This window comes from Capra hircus, chromosome 24, assembly GCF_001704415.2.
Source record: "Capra hircus breed San Clemente chromosome 24, ASM170441v1, whole genome shotgun sequence".
Taxonomy (NCBI): domain Eukaryota; kingdom Metazoa; phylum Chordata; class Mammalia; order Artiodactyla; family Bovidae; genus Capra; species Capra hircus.
In genome coordinates, this window is record NC_030831.1 from 58431790 (window position 1) to 58447499 (window position 15710).

The 15710-nt window shown below is 55.6% G+C and overlaps 1 protein-coding gene across 1 annotated transcript; it reads right to left on the reverse strand.

The window, feature by feature from the left end:
* Positions 4732-9346, reverse strand: RAX (retina and anterior neural fold homeobox). Its single transcript, XM_018039348.1, has 3 exons — positions 9058-9346; positions 8507-8763; positions 4732-5818 (listed from the first exon to the last, which is right to left on the reverse strand). The coding sequence occupies exons 1-3, from the start codon at positions 9344-9346 to the stop codon at positions 5312-5314; spliced, it is 1053 nt and encodes a 350-aa protein (XP_017894837.1). The 3' UTR covers positions 4732-5311.

Sequence of the window (15710 nt, forward strand, 5' to 3'; positions counted from 1 at the left end):
TATGACCACCTAGACAGCATATTAAAAAGCAGAGATGTTACTTTGCTGACAAAGGCTTGTCTAGTCAAAGCTATGGTTTTTCCAGTAGTCATGTATGGATGTGAGAGTTGGACTGTAAAGAAAGCTGAGCACCGAAGAATTGACACTTTTGAACTGTGGTGTTGGAGAAGACTCTTGAGAGTCCCTTGGACTGCAAGGAGATCCAACCAGTCCATCCTAAAGGAAATCAGTCCTGAATATTCATTGGAAGGACTGATGTTGAAGCTGAAACTCCAATACTTTGGCCACCTGATGTGAAGAGCTGACTCACTGGAAAAGACCCTGAGGCCGGGAAAGACTGAAGGCAGGAGAAGGGGACAGCACACGAGGTGGCTGGATGGCATCACCGACTTGATGGACATAAGTCTGAGTAAACTCTAGGAGTTGGTGATGGACAGGGAGGCCTGGTGCGCTGCAGTCCATGGGGTCACAAAGAGTCAGACACGACTGAGAGACTGAACTGAGCTGAAGTGATGAACTTGGCCAAGAGAAACAAGCATGAGGACTTCCCCGCACTCCCTTGCGGGGGCAGGGATCATCTCCCTTCCTGTAACATTTCCCATCTCCCCCCAGAAATTAACTATACGTTTAAAATAAGTGAATAAGGGCTTCCCTGGTGGCTCAGCTGGTAAAGAATCCGCCTGCAATGCAGGAGACCCTGGTTCTATCTCTGGGTTGGAAGATCCCCTGGAGGAGGGCATGACAGCCCACTCCACTATTCTTGCCTAGGAAATCCCATGGACAAAGTCTGAGCCTGGCAGGCTACAGTCCATGGGGTTTCAAACGACTTAGCAACTGAGCTGAGCAATCACATATAAGGTGGCACTAGTTGGTAAAGAAACCGTCTTACCCATGCAGGAAACTTAAGAGACCTGGGTTCCGTCCCTGGGTTGTGAAGATTCCCCGGAGGAGAGGAAGGCAACCCACTCCAGTATTCTTGCCAGGAGAATCCCATGGACAGAGGACCCTGACGGGGTACAGTCCATGGGGTCGCAGAGAGTCGGACACGACTGAGCGACTGACACTTCACAGTAAGTGGATACAGCGGGGCCGCCGCAGTCCAGGGGCTGAACTCTGGCAGAAGCCCGCACCACCCCAAGGGCTCTCTCTCCCAGTCCTCCCACCCCGTCTCACCTACACCCTCCCCTCCCCCTCCCGGCAGCAGGGATGAGAGCTCCGGCCAGCGGGAGACAGGACCGGGTTTCGAGAGCCGGAAGCCCAAGGCGGTAGAACAGCTGGGACGGGCCTCGGGCCACCGCGCAGGCGGGGGCCGAGCGAGGAAGACCCCGCGCGGCTGCGGCCGCCTCTGGACGCCGGGGCTCCGGAGACTGGCGACCCGCAGAGGCGGAGCCCTCGGTGCCCCGCGTCCCCAAGGGAGAGAAAAACAGCCACCAGTACGGAGCCATCCCGCCGGGCGCGGAGGCGCCACGCTCACCGGCGGGAAGAGACTCCTCCAAAAGGGAGAGAGGCGGAAACGGAAGTGCCCCAGCGCGGCAGGCACGGCTGACGGAGGCTGGGCCAGCAGGGCGGCAGACTCCGCGCGGGCCGGGCTCTGGGAATTAGCCGCGGTCCAAGCGGAGCGCGAGGAACCTGCGGCTGCCGCTCCCTCGGACGCGCCGGGCCCCGCCGGGCTCCGCCGGGCCCCGCCCTTCCCGCGGAGCCGTCCAATCATAGGTGCCCCGCCCCCCGCGGCCCAGCAGCTCTTCCAATGAGAGGCGCGCTTCCCCGCCCCGCCCCCGCATCTCGCCCAATCAGAGGTGCCCTTCCCCGCCCCGCCCCCGCGGCCCTGCAGCCCAGCCCTGGGCGGCTCGCGTCGGCGCTCCCGGGAGCCGAGGGCCGCGGTCCCGACTGTCCCACCCTCTCTCCCCGGCTCGGCTGCGGGTCAGACCCTCCTTCCTTCGAGGGAGTCCCCCAGGCCGCCCCTAGACTGCCTTGGTCCGAGCTGGCCTGCACCAAGGTTTGTTTATAGCCGCACACCGCCTTTTCTCCCCGATCCCCGCGAAACCAGTGCCAACAGGTTCCTGTCCCCGCTGCGGTGCACACATGTAGCATCGTCTGGACCAAACCCGAAGCCGCATCGTGGAAGAGTCAAGGGCCACTTCCCAAGGGATGCAGGTTTACTGGTGGCGGGGGGACTTTCCCCAGAGTCCTAGAAAGGCGGGTGCCCCCCCTTCGCCCTCCCCCCCCCCCAATCACAGCCAGGAGAGTCTAGTTTCGGAAGCTGGGCTCTTCCTTGCCCGCCGCCTCCGCAAACTGCTTTCCGTAGCTGTGAGCTTGCGCGGCGGCCCCGGGTATTTCTCCGTCGTCTAGGGTTTTAACACTCTTTACCGCAAGCTATTCTCACGTCCAGCCTGAGTAAAGTACCGCCTGTCCGCCTCACCTGCACCCCTCCTCCTGGAGCTGGGAGCTTGACTCACTGCGGGCCCTTAAAGCCGCCCTGCCAGGCAGCCCGTAGAACTGCGGAGAGAGGGTCCTCGGCTCGTCCACATCTCCCCCAGGAAGCCCAGGAAGGCACTCACAGCTAGCATCCATTCCTCGGCATCTCATTCCCAGCGAGGCCTAATTAGCTGTTCGTGGGAACTGGAATTAAGGAGTCCTTATTCAGCAAATATTTCCTGAACATGCGATATGATCGTGAATTGATAGAGGACTTCTAGTTATTCCAGCTCCAAGGCCTACAAGCAGAGTTGATTTGGTGCAACCTCTCCAATACCTCAGTCTCCTCATTCATAAAATGGGGCTAGTTGAATCTTCCTGGCAGAGTCCTTGTGAGGCTTCACTGAGATGAAAACCACTTAGAAGAGAGCAGGCACATAGTAAGCTTTCAATGGTGATTAGCTATTAGGATTTTGATCATCCTCCAGGAACTTGTTCCTGAATCCAGGTATGGTTCAGTCTGTTGGAGCCTAAAGAGATGGTTTAGAATATTCATTCTCAGAGTAAAAGAAGAGAGGAAAATGGTGGAAAGCTGCATCTGCAGAAAGGAAAAAAAAAAAAAGAATAGGAAGGAAAATGGCAGAGAGGAGACAGAATGAGCAATGAAAATGGCCTAAGGAAATCAAAGTAGATGCTAATGGTGAGAAAGGAAAGGTCAGAGGTGTCCAGGACTAAGGTGAAACCGTGGAATAAGTGTGGTACTCACCTGAAGTGAAGCTTCAGTACCACTGAAGTTCTCGGAATAAATTATTCCTAGTAAAATGAGGGCATTGAAGGATGAAAGAGAAGATAGGCCAAAGTGAGAGAAATTTACTTACTTATTTATCCTGAGTTTACCTATTTTTTTTTCCTGCCGAGAGCTGATATCACTTGGGCCACTCCATTCATTTCCCTTGTCAGAGAAAAGCATTAAATGTATTACTCCCTACCTTCCTGGAAAGGGGCTTCCCAGGTATCTCAGTGGTAAAGAATCTGTCAGCCAATGCAGGAGACTCCAGGTTTGATGCCCCAGGATTTGACCCTCCAGAGTCAGGAAGATCCTCTGGAGGAGGAAATGGCAACCCACTCCATTATGGTTGCCTGGGAAATCCCATGGACAGAGGTGTTGGGGGTCTATAGGCCCTTTTGGGGTCGCAAAAGAGCCGGACATGACCTAAATAGCAACAACAACCGCTTAGGGAAAACAACCCACTCAATAAATTCTTACTAACCAGCTTACTATGTGTTAGACTCCAGAGGAGGGCCTAGGGGTACACAGCCCTGGTTATGCCCAGACTCTAAGGACCCACAGGGCAAGGACTGGGTCCTGTGATGACGCTCTCTTCATTTCCAGCCCCGACAGTCCTCCTTTCCCCGGGTAGGTTTCAGGAACCCAAGGGCCGCACAGGGATACTCTGGATCAGAGAGGTGGGATCACAACGTGTATTGCCTTCTGCCAGGTCGCCAAGAGTTTACACCATGCGGTAAACTACCCATCTTTGCCATTTCCCAGGGAGGCCCGGCTCGTCGCAGGAGGAAAGGGGGCTGGGGTGGTTCACTAACGTCCTAACGACCCTCAGACAGTACTCCGCGAGAACCCCTCGAGATGCTGACGCCCGTAGAGACTTCTGAATTTCTCCCCCAGCCCTAGCGACGGCGCCAAAGAACTGCAATCCTGTCCATGACGCACCCGCGAGGAGTGCGCCCCGGGTCGCGGCGCACAGCGCTCCAGGACATCCTTCCGGAGTGCGGCTGCCAGCCCCACGCGCGCCACGCCGAACCGCTGGGCTGGGAGGAGCGGAGCGGTTCTGGGAGGCGACACTGAGACCCGGAGCTGACGAACATCGGCCTGCTCCAGCCTCCGGAGCACTAATGTCATCAACCATGGGTAGCAGGGGAGCTGGTGACCTGCCACAAGGATCTTAGAGGCGTCTGGGGCCGTTGCGGGCTGGAAAAAGGGAGGCGGGGCCGCCAGGAGCTTCGAGAAGTTCAGCTCTTACCCTGGGAAGATGGTGTGGGTGGATGCTTCCTATTGGAGTCAGTCCCTCCAAGTAGCGGCTGCAGCCGGGCTGTTAGGGTATCGAGGGGCTGGGAACGCGCAGGCAGCTGAGCCTTTGGCTCCAAGCACCCAGAACCCCGCACACTCGTAGGCGCCCGTCGCCCCAGGAGAGGGGAGCTCGGGTCTAGGGCGCCGCGGGGTCGTGGACGCGGGCGAGTCCGGGCGGCAGCGCAGCGCCGGGTAAGGATGCGCGGCCCGGGGTGGGGGGGGGCCGGCTTCTCCGCAGCCAACTGCTTTTCCGGCAACACCCGATCCATCACCCGAGCGCCGCCAAAACCCGCATTCATACACGCAGCTTCCTCCGCGCCCCCGCAGTCCTGAGAGCGCTGAACCAGTCAAACCAAAACAGGTCAATCTTTAATTCTCCGCCCCACCTCAATTCTTTGAAGCTACTTATTACAAACAGTCCCTCACACTTTCTCCGTCTCCCCTTCCTCCCAGTCGTCCTTGTTCCGGGTTGCCACGCCGCCCTGGAGGGGCCGAGGTCAGAGGCTTCGAGTTCCTTGAAACTGGAGGCTCCGGGGCCCGCCGGGTGGGGGCAACGTGGCCACCTGTCTCCGTCCAGCAGCGAGGCCAGGGGTCCGTGGGGACGTAGGGGTGGCCAGAGGGCCTCGACTGGCCTGGGAGTCAGCCCTCCGGGGCGACCCAGGCGCAGATGCCCGACCTGGACCCGGCTGTTCCGGTGGCGCTGGGCAGGAGGGGCCGAGCCCGGGGAACCCAGGGAAAAGGGGTGCGCGCGCCTGCGGCTCAGGGTCGGCTCCCGGGACGGCGTCTGGCCCGATCGGGTCCCCGGGGCCCCTAGAGGGCCTGCCACGGCTTCCCGATGGCCTGGATGTGCTCCTTGGCCTTCAGGCGCAGCGCTGCGATGCTGCTGTTGCGCGGGTCCGCCTCGTCCAGCGGGAACTTGTCCCCGAAGCCGGGCCCGCACGGGTAGGCGGGCGGCGGCGGCGGCGGCGGCGGCCCGAGGGGCTGCAGGCCGGGGCCGAGCGGCGGGGAGTTCAGGAAGGGCGGCGGCGGCGGCGTGTAGCTGGCGGGCAGGCTCTGCGCCGGCGGCCCGAAGCCCGGCAGGCTCTGCAGCGCCGTGGCGCCCCCGGCCGGCAGCGGCGGCCCGAGCCACGACTCGAGCGGCAGGGCGCCCCCCCCCGGCCCGCCGCCGCCGCCCCCGGGGCCCGCCCCGAGGGGCGCCAGGGCCGCGGCGGGCGGGGAGCGGCTGAAGGAGAGCAGGGGAGAGTCCTGGAGCTTCATGGACGACACCTCCAGCTTCTCCTGCCGCCGCCACTTGGCGCGTCGGTTCTGGAACCACACCTGCGGAAGGCAGCAGGGCGCCGTCGGGGTGCGGAGGGAAAACCTGGGCTCCCTGGCTCCCCCTGCGCCTCTCATCCCCCGACCCCGGCTGCACACCCGCGGTGCCCTTCTGTTCTGTCCCGTCTGCCCAAGGCTACCCTCTTCCCTCGTGCGCTCTGAGACTCTGTCCCACCCGGGTCCTCCGTGGTGGTTCCACCCCGTCCTTGTTTCACCTCACCCTTAGCTGTGGTTGTTTCCAACTCCTGGCATCAAACAGGCGGGCGGGGGGGGGGGGAATGAAGTTAACCCTGGAACCGGACCGTGGGAAACCCGATCTCACTAAATTTCTGAGACTGCTGGCTGGCGCCCCATCCTGACATTTCGCTTTAGACCCGGCTCACAGTGGCCTATCTACTCCTGCCTCCGTTATAAACATAGATATAAACGAAGGCTCGAAGTAGGACCTGTCTCCACATCAGTGGTTACAGTAACTGACAGGACAAACTAAATAGTTGATTTTATTATCCTGGGCATATTTAAATATGCGTGTTGCTGCTCTCCTAAGATTTTCATTTTTATTTAATTGATATCTGACTCATATTTCTGATATTTCTTAAAAATGGCTTTCGAGGATTACAATAGTTCAATAGTCTACCTTTATTGTATGGAGTTAGTTTTGACATGACCCTAAGATGAATTCAATGAGTTCAAGTTTCTCTTTTTGTTTTAGAGCGTCCATGCCAAGAGTGAAGTCTCTATTCTTTAAAGAGTGAAGTCTCTTAATGCTGAAACTTCCATTGCTGATTTGATAAAAAGCACAGGAGAGGGCATAATTAAGGCTTCACTACCAAGTTACCACCGGGGAAACAGAACACAGAGAATTGGTCTAGTTTAGTGCAGAATCTAGAAGGAGCTTTGGCCAAACTGGTGGCTTCAGCATTGAATTTATGAAGGAAAATGTAGGAAAGGTTGACACCTCCAAAGGGAGACAGCAGTTCTGAGTTAATAATAGGGAGAGGGACTCCCTAGGAAAACTGAGAAAAAAAAACACCCAACACCCGAGCAGAGCAGGGCAACTGTCTGCAAGGCTGGGATTTGGTGGGTGGGAGAGAAAGAACAGAAAATGCAGATTCCCTGGGCCCCTTTCTATAAATGATTCATCTGTGTATCCCAGACCCTAATTTCCCCAGAAACATTAGATATAAGAACACTGGCACATCCCACTGCCCCCCACCAAATCGCACTCCATCCCATGAAATATCAGCTATAGGCTTTAGATCCCTTATCCAGAGTTCCAGGGCTAAGTCTGCTCTTCTCCTGCTTTACTGCTCCCTCAACACAGTGGGGACCCTGTGATCCCCCCCATCTGGTGACATCATAGCCGTGTGTTAAGCACACACCATGTGCCGGGCCACTGTGCTGGCCCTGTGATAGAGAAGTCAGACACTGTTCTCAAGAAGAACACATCTTAGACAAGAAGCAAACATCTCTGAACAAGTCAAGAGGGAAGGAACAAGGAAAGGAGAAGGAAGGTGGACAGTGGTGTGGAGACAGCCCTTGAGTGGGCTGGGCCTGTATCCCAGAGGGGCACTGGAGGGCTTTGCCCTTTCCTTTTCCTTCATTTTTCACTTGTTTTCTTCCCTTCTCCCTACCCCACCCTCCCTCCCTGTAAAGCAGGTGCTGAAATGTTCACCCCTTCAGTGAAACCCTTGCAGCTCCTCTGCCCAAAATTAGGAGAAATTGAACTGTCCTTGCTAGTTAGTGCTAAGTCACATTAGGGAACTATGTTTTAAAACCATGACATTAACTCATTAGTTTAACCCCTTTAACTAAGCAGAAAAGACAAAAAGCAAGAGTCTGTCCGCTTTTACTTTTTAAAACAAGGCTAAAAGCCCCAAAGTCTGACTGAGTTTCCTCCCTTCCTGGAAATCCAACTCATTACACACACACAGAAGTCCCATCTAAACCCCACGGCCTTACAGATGCCTCGAAATTTGTTCCCAATGTCTCCCCTTCAGGCCTCTCCCAATTTGGAAATCCTCCCAGATTTTTCACAGATGACTAGCAAATATTTAAGGCTTTCAAATATTTTAATGATCAGGGATTAAAGATAATTCAGCCTTAATTAAAGCGAAAACCCCTTTAAATAAAAAAGAAAAGGGCCTCTGCAGCAGCGGGAAGTTTGGCTGGAGGTGCACCAGAGAAGCAAAAGTCAGTTTCTTAAACAAATCCTCCGAAAGTTTCAACTGCGAGGCGCCAGGCTCCCATAATAAGACAGGGTTTTCGTTTTCAAGGAGGTGTGCACGGTTATCGAACAGGGTGGCATTTGGGGCCTCAATCCGGTTACACTGGAGCCGCTGTCTACACTCTCTCTCCACTCCGGGTTTCCCGACCACCCCCCTCCCAGAGCCCCTTCCCAGTCCAGGATGTTGTCTTCTCTCCATCTCGTCAGCCATTCCCAACTCCTTTAGTTTAGAAGCAGGGGACCCCAAAGGGGAGATGCTACTACGAACTGGAACAGATCGTCCAAGGGCAGGTGCGCGGGGCGCATGGAAAATCAGAGACGCTCCCAGAGGGCTCTGGGCGAGCCAAGTCGAGGAAGGCCCACGGGGAAAGTGCCGCCATAAACGCGAGGCCGCCCGGGGAGTCTAGGGAGCACCGGCGAAGCCTGAGCCACCCGCTCTCCCCGGGCCCGTCTGCGCTCTTTACCTGGACTCGGACCTCGGGTAAGTTGACTTTGCCCGCCAGCTCCTCGCGGCTGTACACGTCGGGGTAGTGCGACTTCTCGAACGCGCGCTCCAGCTCGTGCAGCTGGTACGTGGTGAAGGTCGTGCGGTTCCGTCGATGCTTCTTTTTGGGCTGCTCCTCCTCCGACAGCTTCGAGTCGCCGGGGGCGGACGGTCCTCCAGGAAGCCCAGGGCTGGGTCGAGGCTCCCCGGTCTCCTTGGGGCAGTAGGGGCGGGGGGCTGGGACGACGAGACCCCCGACGGTCAGAGACACTCGCTCGGCGTACACGGGGGCCGCCCTGCCTACCCACGTGGGCTCCGAGCTGGCCCAAGGAGGTGGGGGGTGAGGGCTGCGAGGGGTCCCGAAGCTTTCCCAGAGCGCAGGTGGGAAGCCCTTGCTATGCACACAACCCCCCCAGCCCCGCGCCCAGATGCTTTAATAACAGTGAAGGCAGGGGCTCTCTCCTCTTCTCGCAGAGTTCCTGAGTCTGGGAGCCCTAAGAGGGTCTCGGAGCAGCCCGGGTGTGCACTCACCTTCGTATTCCGGGGTTGGCGCCGGGGCGGGCGGCGGAGACGGTTCGGCGCCTCCGGCAGGGGCCTTGGGACCGGCGGGCCGCGCGCCCGGCCTCCTATCCCGCTCCTTGGTGCCCCGGGCTGCCCGCTCCTCCGGGAAGGATCCGAGGACCCCGTCGTCCTTGGTAAATCCCAGGATGGCTTCGATGCTGTGCAGCCGCGAGGTGCTCCCGCCGGGGCTGCGGAGCAGGTGGCCGGCGAGCGAGAAGCTGCCGTCGGCCATGGCTGGGGCGCAGCCCGGCAGGTGCATGGGGGGCGCCGGGGCCGGGAGGACGCGGCCCGCGCTCTCGGCTTCGCAGCCGGCCCAGAAGACCGAAAGCAGAGGCTCGAAGTCGGCTCCCCCGGGGGCGGCCGTCCAGCCCGAGGGGGACCAAACTGCGGCCAAGAGCCGCGAGCGCCGCCAGCCCCGCCTGCGCGCACTAGAGGCGGGCGAGCGCCGGGTCCGCGGGCCCCTGGGTCCCGGCTGAAGTTGGAGCTGCGCCCGCGGGTGGCCGAGACTCGGGGTGCTAAGGCTGGGAGCGCGCCCGCCCCGGCTCCTCCCCTCGCCCGCACCGTCGTCTGCCCTGGCCCCTCCCTGCAGCGGGGCGGGTCCTTCCCCGGGGTCCTTCCCCTTCCTCAGGGTCCTTGCCCACCCAGCCGGGCGGGGCGCGCGCTCGGAGCCTTCCCCCTCCCCTCTCTCCATCCACCGTCCATAAGCTGGAGGCCCGTGGTGGCCTGTTTGACGGGCCTGGGCGCCTGGCTCCGAGGGCCCGCTTCGCTCAGGCCTGCCTCCGTGGGGCCGACGCCCTCCGTCCCACGTCCCCTGGAAGCTCTGCTCCCTTTCAGCCCCCTCCCCTACCCCAGACCCGCCTGCTGCCCTCCAGGCTCCGGTCCTCCGCTGGGCTGAGCGCCTGCGGCGACCCTTGGAAAGAGCCGGAGAAGGCGATCCGGCCCTACGGCGTCGGAAGTCTGTCCACGCTCCTTAACAGTTTGAATTGTCTCCTCTCTCTCTCCCTATGTATGTCCCCCTGCCTGCGCTCCTCTTTCTCCGTAGTTTGAAGCCTCAGGTTTCAGGTTGATTGTGTTTGACTTAACCGCTTCTCCCTGTCCCCTCGGATCGCGCTCCCGCAGCTCCCTGACGACCGCGCTCGCTCCAGGGGCGGTGGGGCCATCCGCGTCGCCAGGCCCGGCGACCTCCCGGGCCCACAGCCCAGCCCGAGGCTCGGGGGCACCGAGTCCGACGCGCGGCCGGCCTCAAGCCTGTGGGAGACCCGCTGGGCGTTTGTCCTGAGGGACCCTTCCCCACCGAACAATGTTCCAGGCCGAGATGACCCAACCTCAGGCTGAGGACGGAAGGACCTTCCCCCCGGGGAAGGTCTCGCCTCTCTGCGGGCTCCGGGCGCCATCGGCCTGCATTTCTTTCCCCTTCGGGGACTCCGCGAGGCTGCCATGGCCCGGAGTGGCTTCCACAGGCCAAATGGAAAGATGATTTGCACGGGTGAACTACCCCCCCACCCCGCCCCTACCTTCTCCCAGTGCTGTGAACAGCGCGGCTCACACCTGATGCTAGTTCCGGGGAAGCACCCCCGACCTTCACTGAAATGCTGCCAGGAAGTGTGAACCAAAATGCTTTCCAAATAAAAGCCTACGGACCTAGAGAGTTTCCTTTTGTTTCCTAGTTGTGTTGACTATGTAACTTTAAGGTGCGCGGCATAACGACTTGAGGCACATACAAATGCATACACACGGAAATGATGACTGGTTTAGTTAACACCCACCATCTCATACAGACAGAAACCCCAGATTTAAAAATTCCTTGCCTTCTGATCTCTAGGTAGGCGCGTCTCCCCTGCCCCCACGGTGAGTGACTTGCATGACTGACTTCATCTTGCATTAAGATGGGCACTTACTCTGTCCCTACTGAGGATGGGACACTGATGTGGGGCTCGTTGACATCACACAGGAAAGGAGAGGCTGGGGCCCAGGGGTTTAACTTCCAGTGTGAGAGCAAGACAAAGGAAGTGCTGTGGTTCAATCGCTAAGTGTATCCTACTGTTTGCCACCCCATGGACTGCAGCATGCCAGGCTTCTCTGTTCCTCATTATCTCCCAGAGTTTTCTCAAATTCATGTCCATTGAGTTGGTGATGCTATCTAAGCATCTCATCCTCTGCCAACAACAAGAGAAAAACTCATATCTTAGGATCCTCCACCTTTAAATTAATGTTAGAAGGACATTTAAAAGGGCACGAGACAATGTTAAGGATCTTTAAATGGAAATGGTTAATTCTCCACAAGGGGCACACGGGAGGGGTTCAGTCCACTGATCTCTCTGTTTTTAATAAAACTATAGAAAGGTAAATTAAAATAGCAAACACATGAGTTTGCCATAGGTAAACTTGAGCTACTGATTCATGTGAGAAACTTTTTTTTAAAAAAGCTACGTTAATGAAGATCAACACCCACTTTACAGTTTTGCATATCACTTTGTGGCTGGCAGCACATTCTTCATACTGTCCTAGCCTCACAACCCTGTGAGGTGAGCCAGAAAAATATATTTACCCCCATTTTACAGAAGAGAAGACTGAGGCTATAAGTGATACAGCCCTTAAGTGGAGCGGACAGGACCAGAACTCAGACTCTCTGACTCCTTATCCATTGCTGTCTGGCTCTCCCTCATTGGTAATCCTTACGGCAGAGTGTGATATTTTTGAACAGATTCAAGACGCATCTTAGTCTGCAGTCTGTCTTTAATCCTCCCTGGACCCTGAATCCTGTGTATAAGACGCTGAGGCAGAGGTAGCTTAGTTCCTCAGAGAGATCCAGTTGAGACAGTGGCCTTTGGGCGCCAGGGTCCAGGGCGAAGGACAGACTCTCAGGAGGGCCCCGCCCCAGGGCAGGAGAAGCCTGGGGCCAGCCCCCTTCAGTTCTCCTAGGCTGTCAGAAGCGCTCTCCCTGAAAACCGGCTGGTGACACCCGACGAGGTCCCCCACCTGGTTACAAAGAGGGAGAGCTGATGACCCCTTAGTGACCTGAGGGTAGCTGCAGGGATAATCGGTTGCTATCCGTTGTTTCCCCTCTGAGTATGCTTTTTATGTCAACTCCCTCAATATTACAATGATCTCTGTAACCACCACTCAACAAAGATTGACAGCATTTTCTTAAGCTCCTGCCCACATGCTAAGGGGCTTACGTCCTTGTTTTCCAAAGTTAATTCCCTCTGGAACTGCCCCGCACTCCCCAATAGGTGCAGGTGAGGTTAGCTTCTATTTACAGTTCATTTCAGAGTTTATTTCAGAGAAAAGCAAAAAGGACTTCAACAGCCACTGGCAAGGGACCACGCAGGAGACAGGGCAAGGCAGGACAAGGGGAGGCTGGGACTTCTTTTGTGTGTGGCATAAAGAGCTAGTCAGGACCATTGCGGGCACAGTGCAGGGTCCTCCAAGCAATCAGCCGGGGGCCATTGTTAGGGGCTAATCTACATGTGTATTTCCCAAGAACTCGATTAGGGAAGATGAATGGACTCGGCCATGTCCCTAATTCTTTTGGCCCAAAGCTGCATTTTTCCAGCAGTTATGCCTGCTCGTAATCAGCCCAGCTTCAGCAAAAGTAAGGAGCCTGGCTTCTGAACTCCACTTCTGTTTAATTCATTAATTCATTAGGTAGATGAAAGGAAACCGCCTTCCCCACCCCGTGTGGATTGAATTTTATGCTGCTGAGTCCCTTCAGACTTGGTGTGGTTTGGGGAAACCTTTCCGGAAGTAAGGAGAAAGAGGGTGGTTAGGACTTAGCGGGTGTCTGAGGGTCGGAGGCTGGGCTTGATGTGGGGTAGGTGATACAGAACGGCAATCAGAGCTGGGAGGTTTTGAGGAGAAGGGGGCTAGGGACTGGCGAGCTTGAAGAAAATGAATTCCAAACAAACAATGGCAGTTGCGGTTGCTCTTCGCCTTTGATGTGTAAGGGGGTCTCCTTTCTGGGTGGACCGCTTTGCCCACAGCACTCCTGAGGAGATGGGCATTTACGGAGTGACTTTTCTGTGCCCTGGGTGGCTCGGGCATACTCACTAAGTGAGCTCATGGCGTTGGAATCTCACCTGGAAGAGATGTTTCAGGTTCAGGCGGATAAAGTGCCTGTTGGAGGGCCTATGCGTTGTCACTCCATAAAGTGTATAAAACCAGCATGATGTCTTCATGGCGACTTTCCCCGTAGTAGATGCCTTTTAATTCAGGGATAAGTCCATCTGTCTCATGCCACACTGTCTCCTCCTGCAAGCTGATACATGTTCATCTGGGCAAAGCAACCTAACTTTAGTTATAGCCAAAGCAAAATTCAACGCATATAACCACTGAACACACACGCACACACTGAAGTTCAACGAATTCAGTCATCAAAAGTTAAAATTTATGCATACATGACGCATTATTTATTGAACACTAACTGTATGCCAGTGGACACTCTTCTGAGTCCTTTACGTGGATTACCTAATTACGATAACCCTGTTTATCAGTTCTCACGGTAACCCTGTGAAGTGGACACTATTATTATCTCCACTTTCCAGACAAGGAACCTGAGACACAGCGAGGACACGTCACTCGCCAGGTTTACAGCTGGTTTCAGGTGGAGCTAGGACTTGAACCCTGCTGCTTTTTCAGGAATATCCATCTAATCACTTCATGTACCGCCTCCCAGTATGGCGTGTGTACACATATGTGCGTGCTAAGTCGCTTCAGGTGCGTCTGCCTCTTTGCAACCCCATGGACTGTAGCCCACCAGGCTCCTCTGTCCATGGGATTCTCCACGCAAGAATACGGGAGCATATTCTTTCAATGCCCTCCTCCAGAGGATCTTCCCGACCCAGGGATTGAACCCACATCTCTTACATTTCCTGTATTGGCAGGCAGGTTCTTTACTGCCTGGCAGGCTACAGTCCATAGGGTCACAAAGAATCAGACATGACTGAAGTAACTTAGCATGCACACACGCATTCTCCTCTATACTGTCTATTACGGTATGTCCTCAGTACAATATACAAGCCGCTGACAGTCATTGCCCCAAAAATCAATAGCAAAACTCACTCGTTCATACTGACATACTGAGTCCAGAGATAAAATATACTATCTCTCACTATCAGATCTTCCCAACTGATGAAACTTTTCCCTACTCGAAGCATCACAGAAGGTATATCAGGAAAATGTTCTTGGAGTTCTTACCACAAATTCCATTTTTTTATAAGTAGACAGTCCCTCTGTCGCTTCCACAAAATTGGCACGAATGACCAACACACTTCCTAAATTCCAGGTTATTAGCCAATATGACCACCTAAATCTTCTCTACTGGTTTCAGGCTACATTGAAATACGTGTTTGGAATTCCCTGGTGGTCCGTTAGTTAGGACTGTGGGTTTCCACTTCAGGGGACACGGGTTCAACCCCAGGTTGGGGAACTGAGATCCCACAAGGTAAGCAGTGCAGCAGGAAAAAGAAGTGTTGATATAAGTGTATTGCAGTGAATAAAAATCCTATAACATAATTGTGGCTAAAATACATAAGCCAATGAAGAGATGGGCCTCACAGGCATCTCTGGCTGAACTGAGCGCCCTGTTGGAAGAGCAGATGAAAACGGACATCTCATCTACTAACAAAAATGAAACATAGCCCCGTTGGGGACAGCTGTGTTTTCTGGCAGAGGGCTCCATTTGAAAGGCTTCCTTTGATGTAGGAACAGGGACCACAGCTTTCTGCAGACCATCCAGTAATTAGCAAGAAGCCTGTCCTCTTTGGCACTCCCCTTGGTTTCCAATTACATCATTTTGGGAACAACAATACTTAAAACTAACCTCCGGTTTAGTTTTCTGTTGTTTCAGAGGACCACGAGCTTCCCAGAAGGCTCAGTGGTAAAGAATGTGCCCACCATGTGGGAAATCTGGGTTTGATCCCTGGGTGGAGAAGATCCCCTGGAGGAGGGCATTGCAACCCACTCTAGTATTCTTGCCTGGAGAATCCCATGGGTGGAGGAGCCTGGTGGGCTACCATGAGGTCACAAAGAGTTGGTGACTGAGCACAGGCTTAGGAATTAGAAGAGGAAGCTTGGTGACAAAGCTTGGTATCTGCTCTTTTGCTTCTAGCTGCCATTTTTCCTTAGTGAGTGTGGAAACATGGATCCAGATCACCCTAGTGAGACAGAGCGTCTGCATGGAGCTGGGCTGGAGGCTAGGCTCCAGACTCCCAGACTCCACCAGGCTGCTTCGGCTTTGCCATTGCCCCTCAGCTCGCAGGACCCGTCACTGGGTGCCCCATGCTTGCGCACAGACCTGGTCCGCGCTTGAATCCCAGAGGAATATGTTTGTTGTGCACACATAATGAAGCTGCTCCTCAGGATACTCCCCAGTCACTTGTCAACAGTTGCTTTGGCCCTGAGCTTGCTTTTGCAGCTGATGCAAATCCAGGCAGCCTTTGTGGAGGAGAAAAGTGCCCTTGGCAACAGATTTGCAGGGCCTTTGGGCAAACAGTTGACATCCAGACCCATTGCTTCGTGAGAACCAGCTCTTCCTGGCTTGTGCACCGAAGGTTAGCACCTTTCTCCAGCTCTGAGTTCCTATCAGTAGCTTGGAATCAGCCATAGTGGGACTATTTTTTACA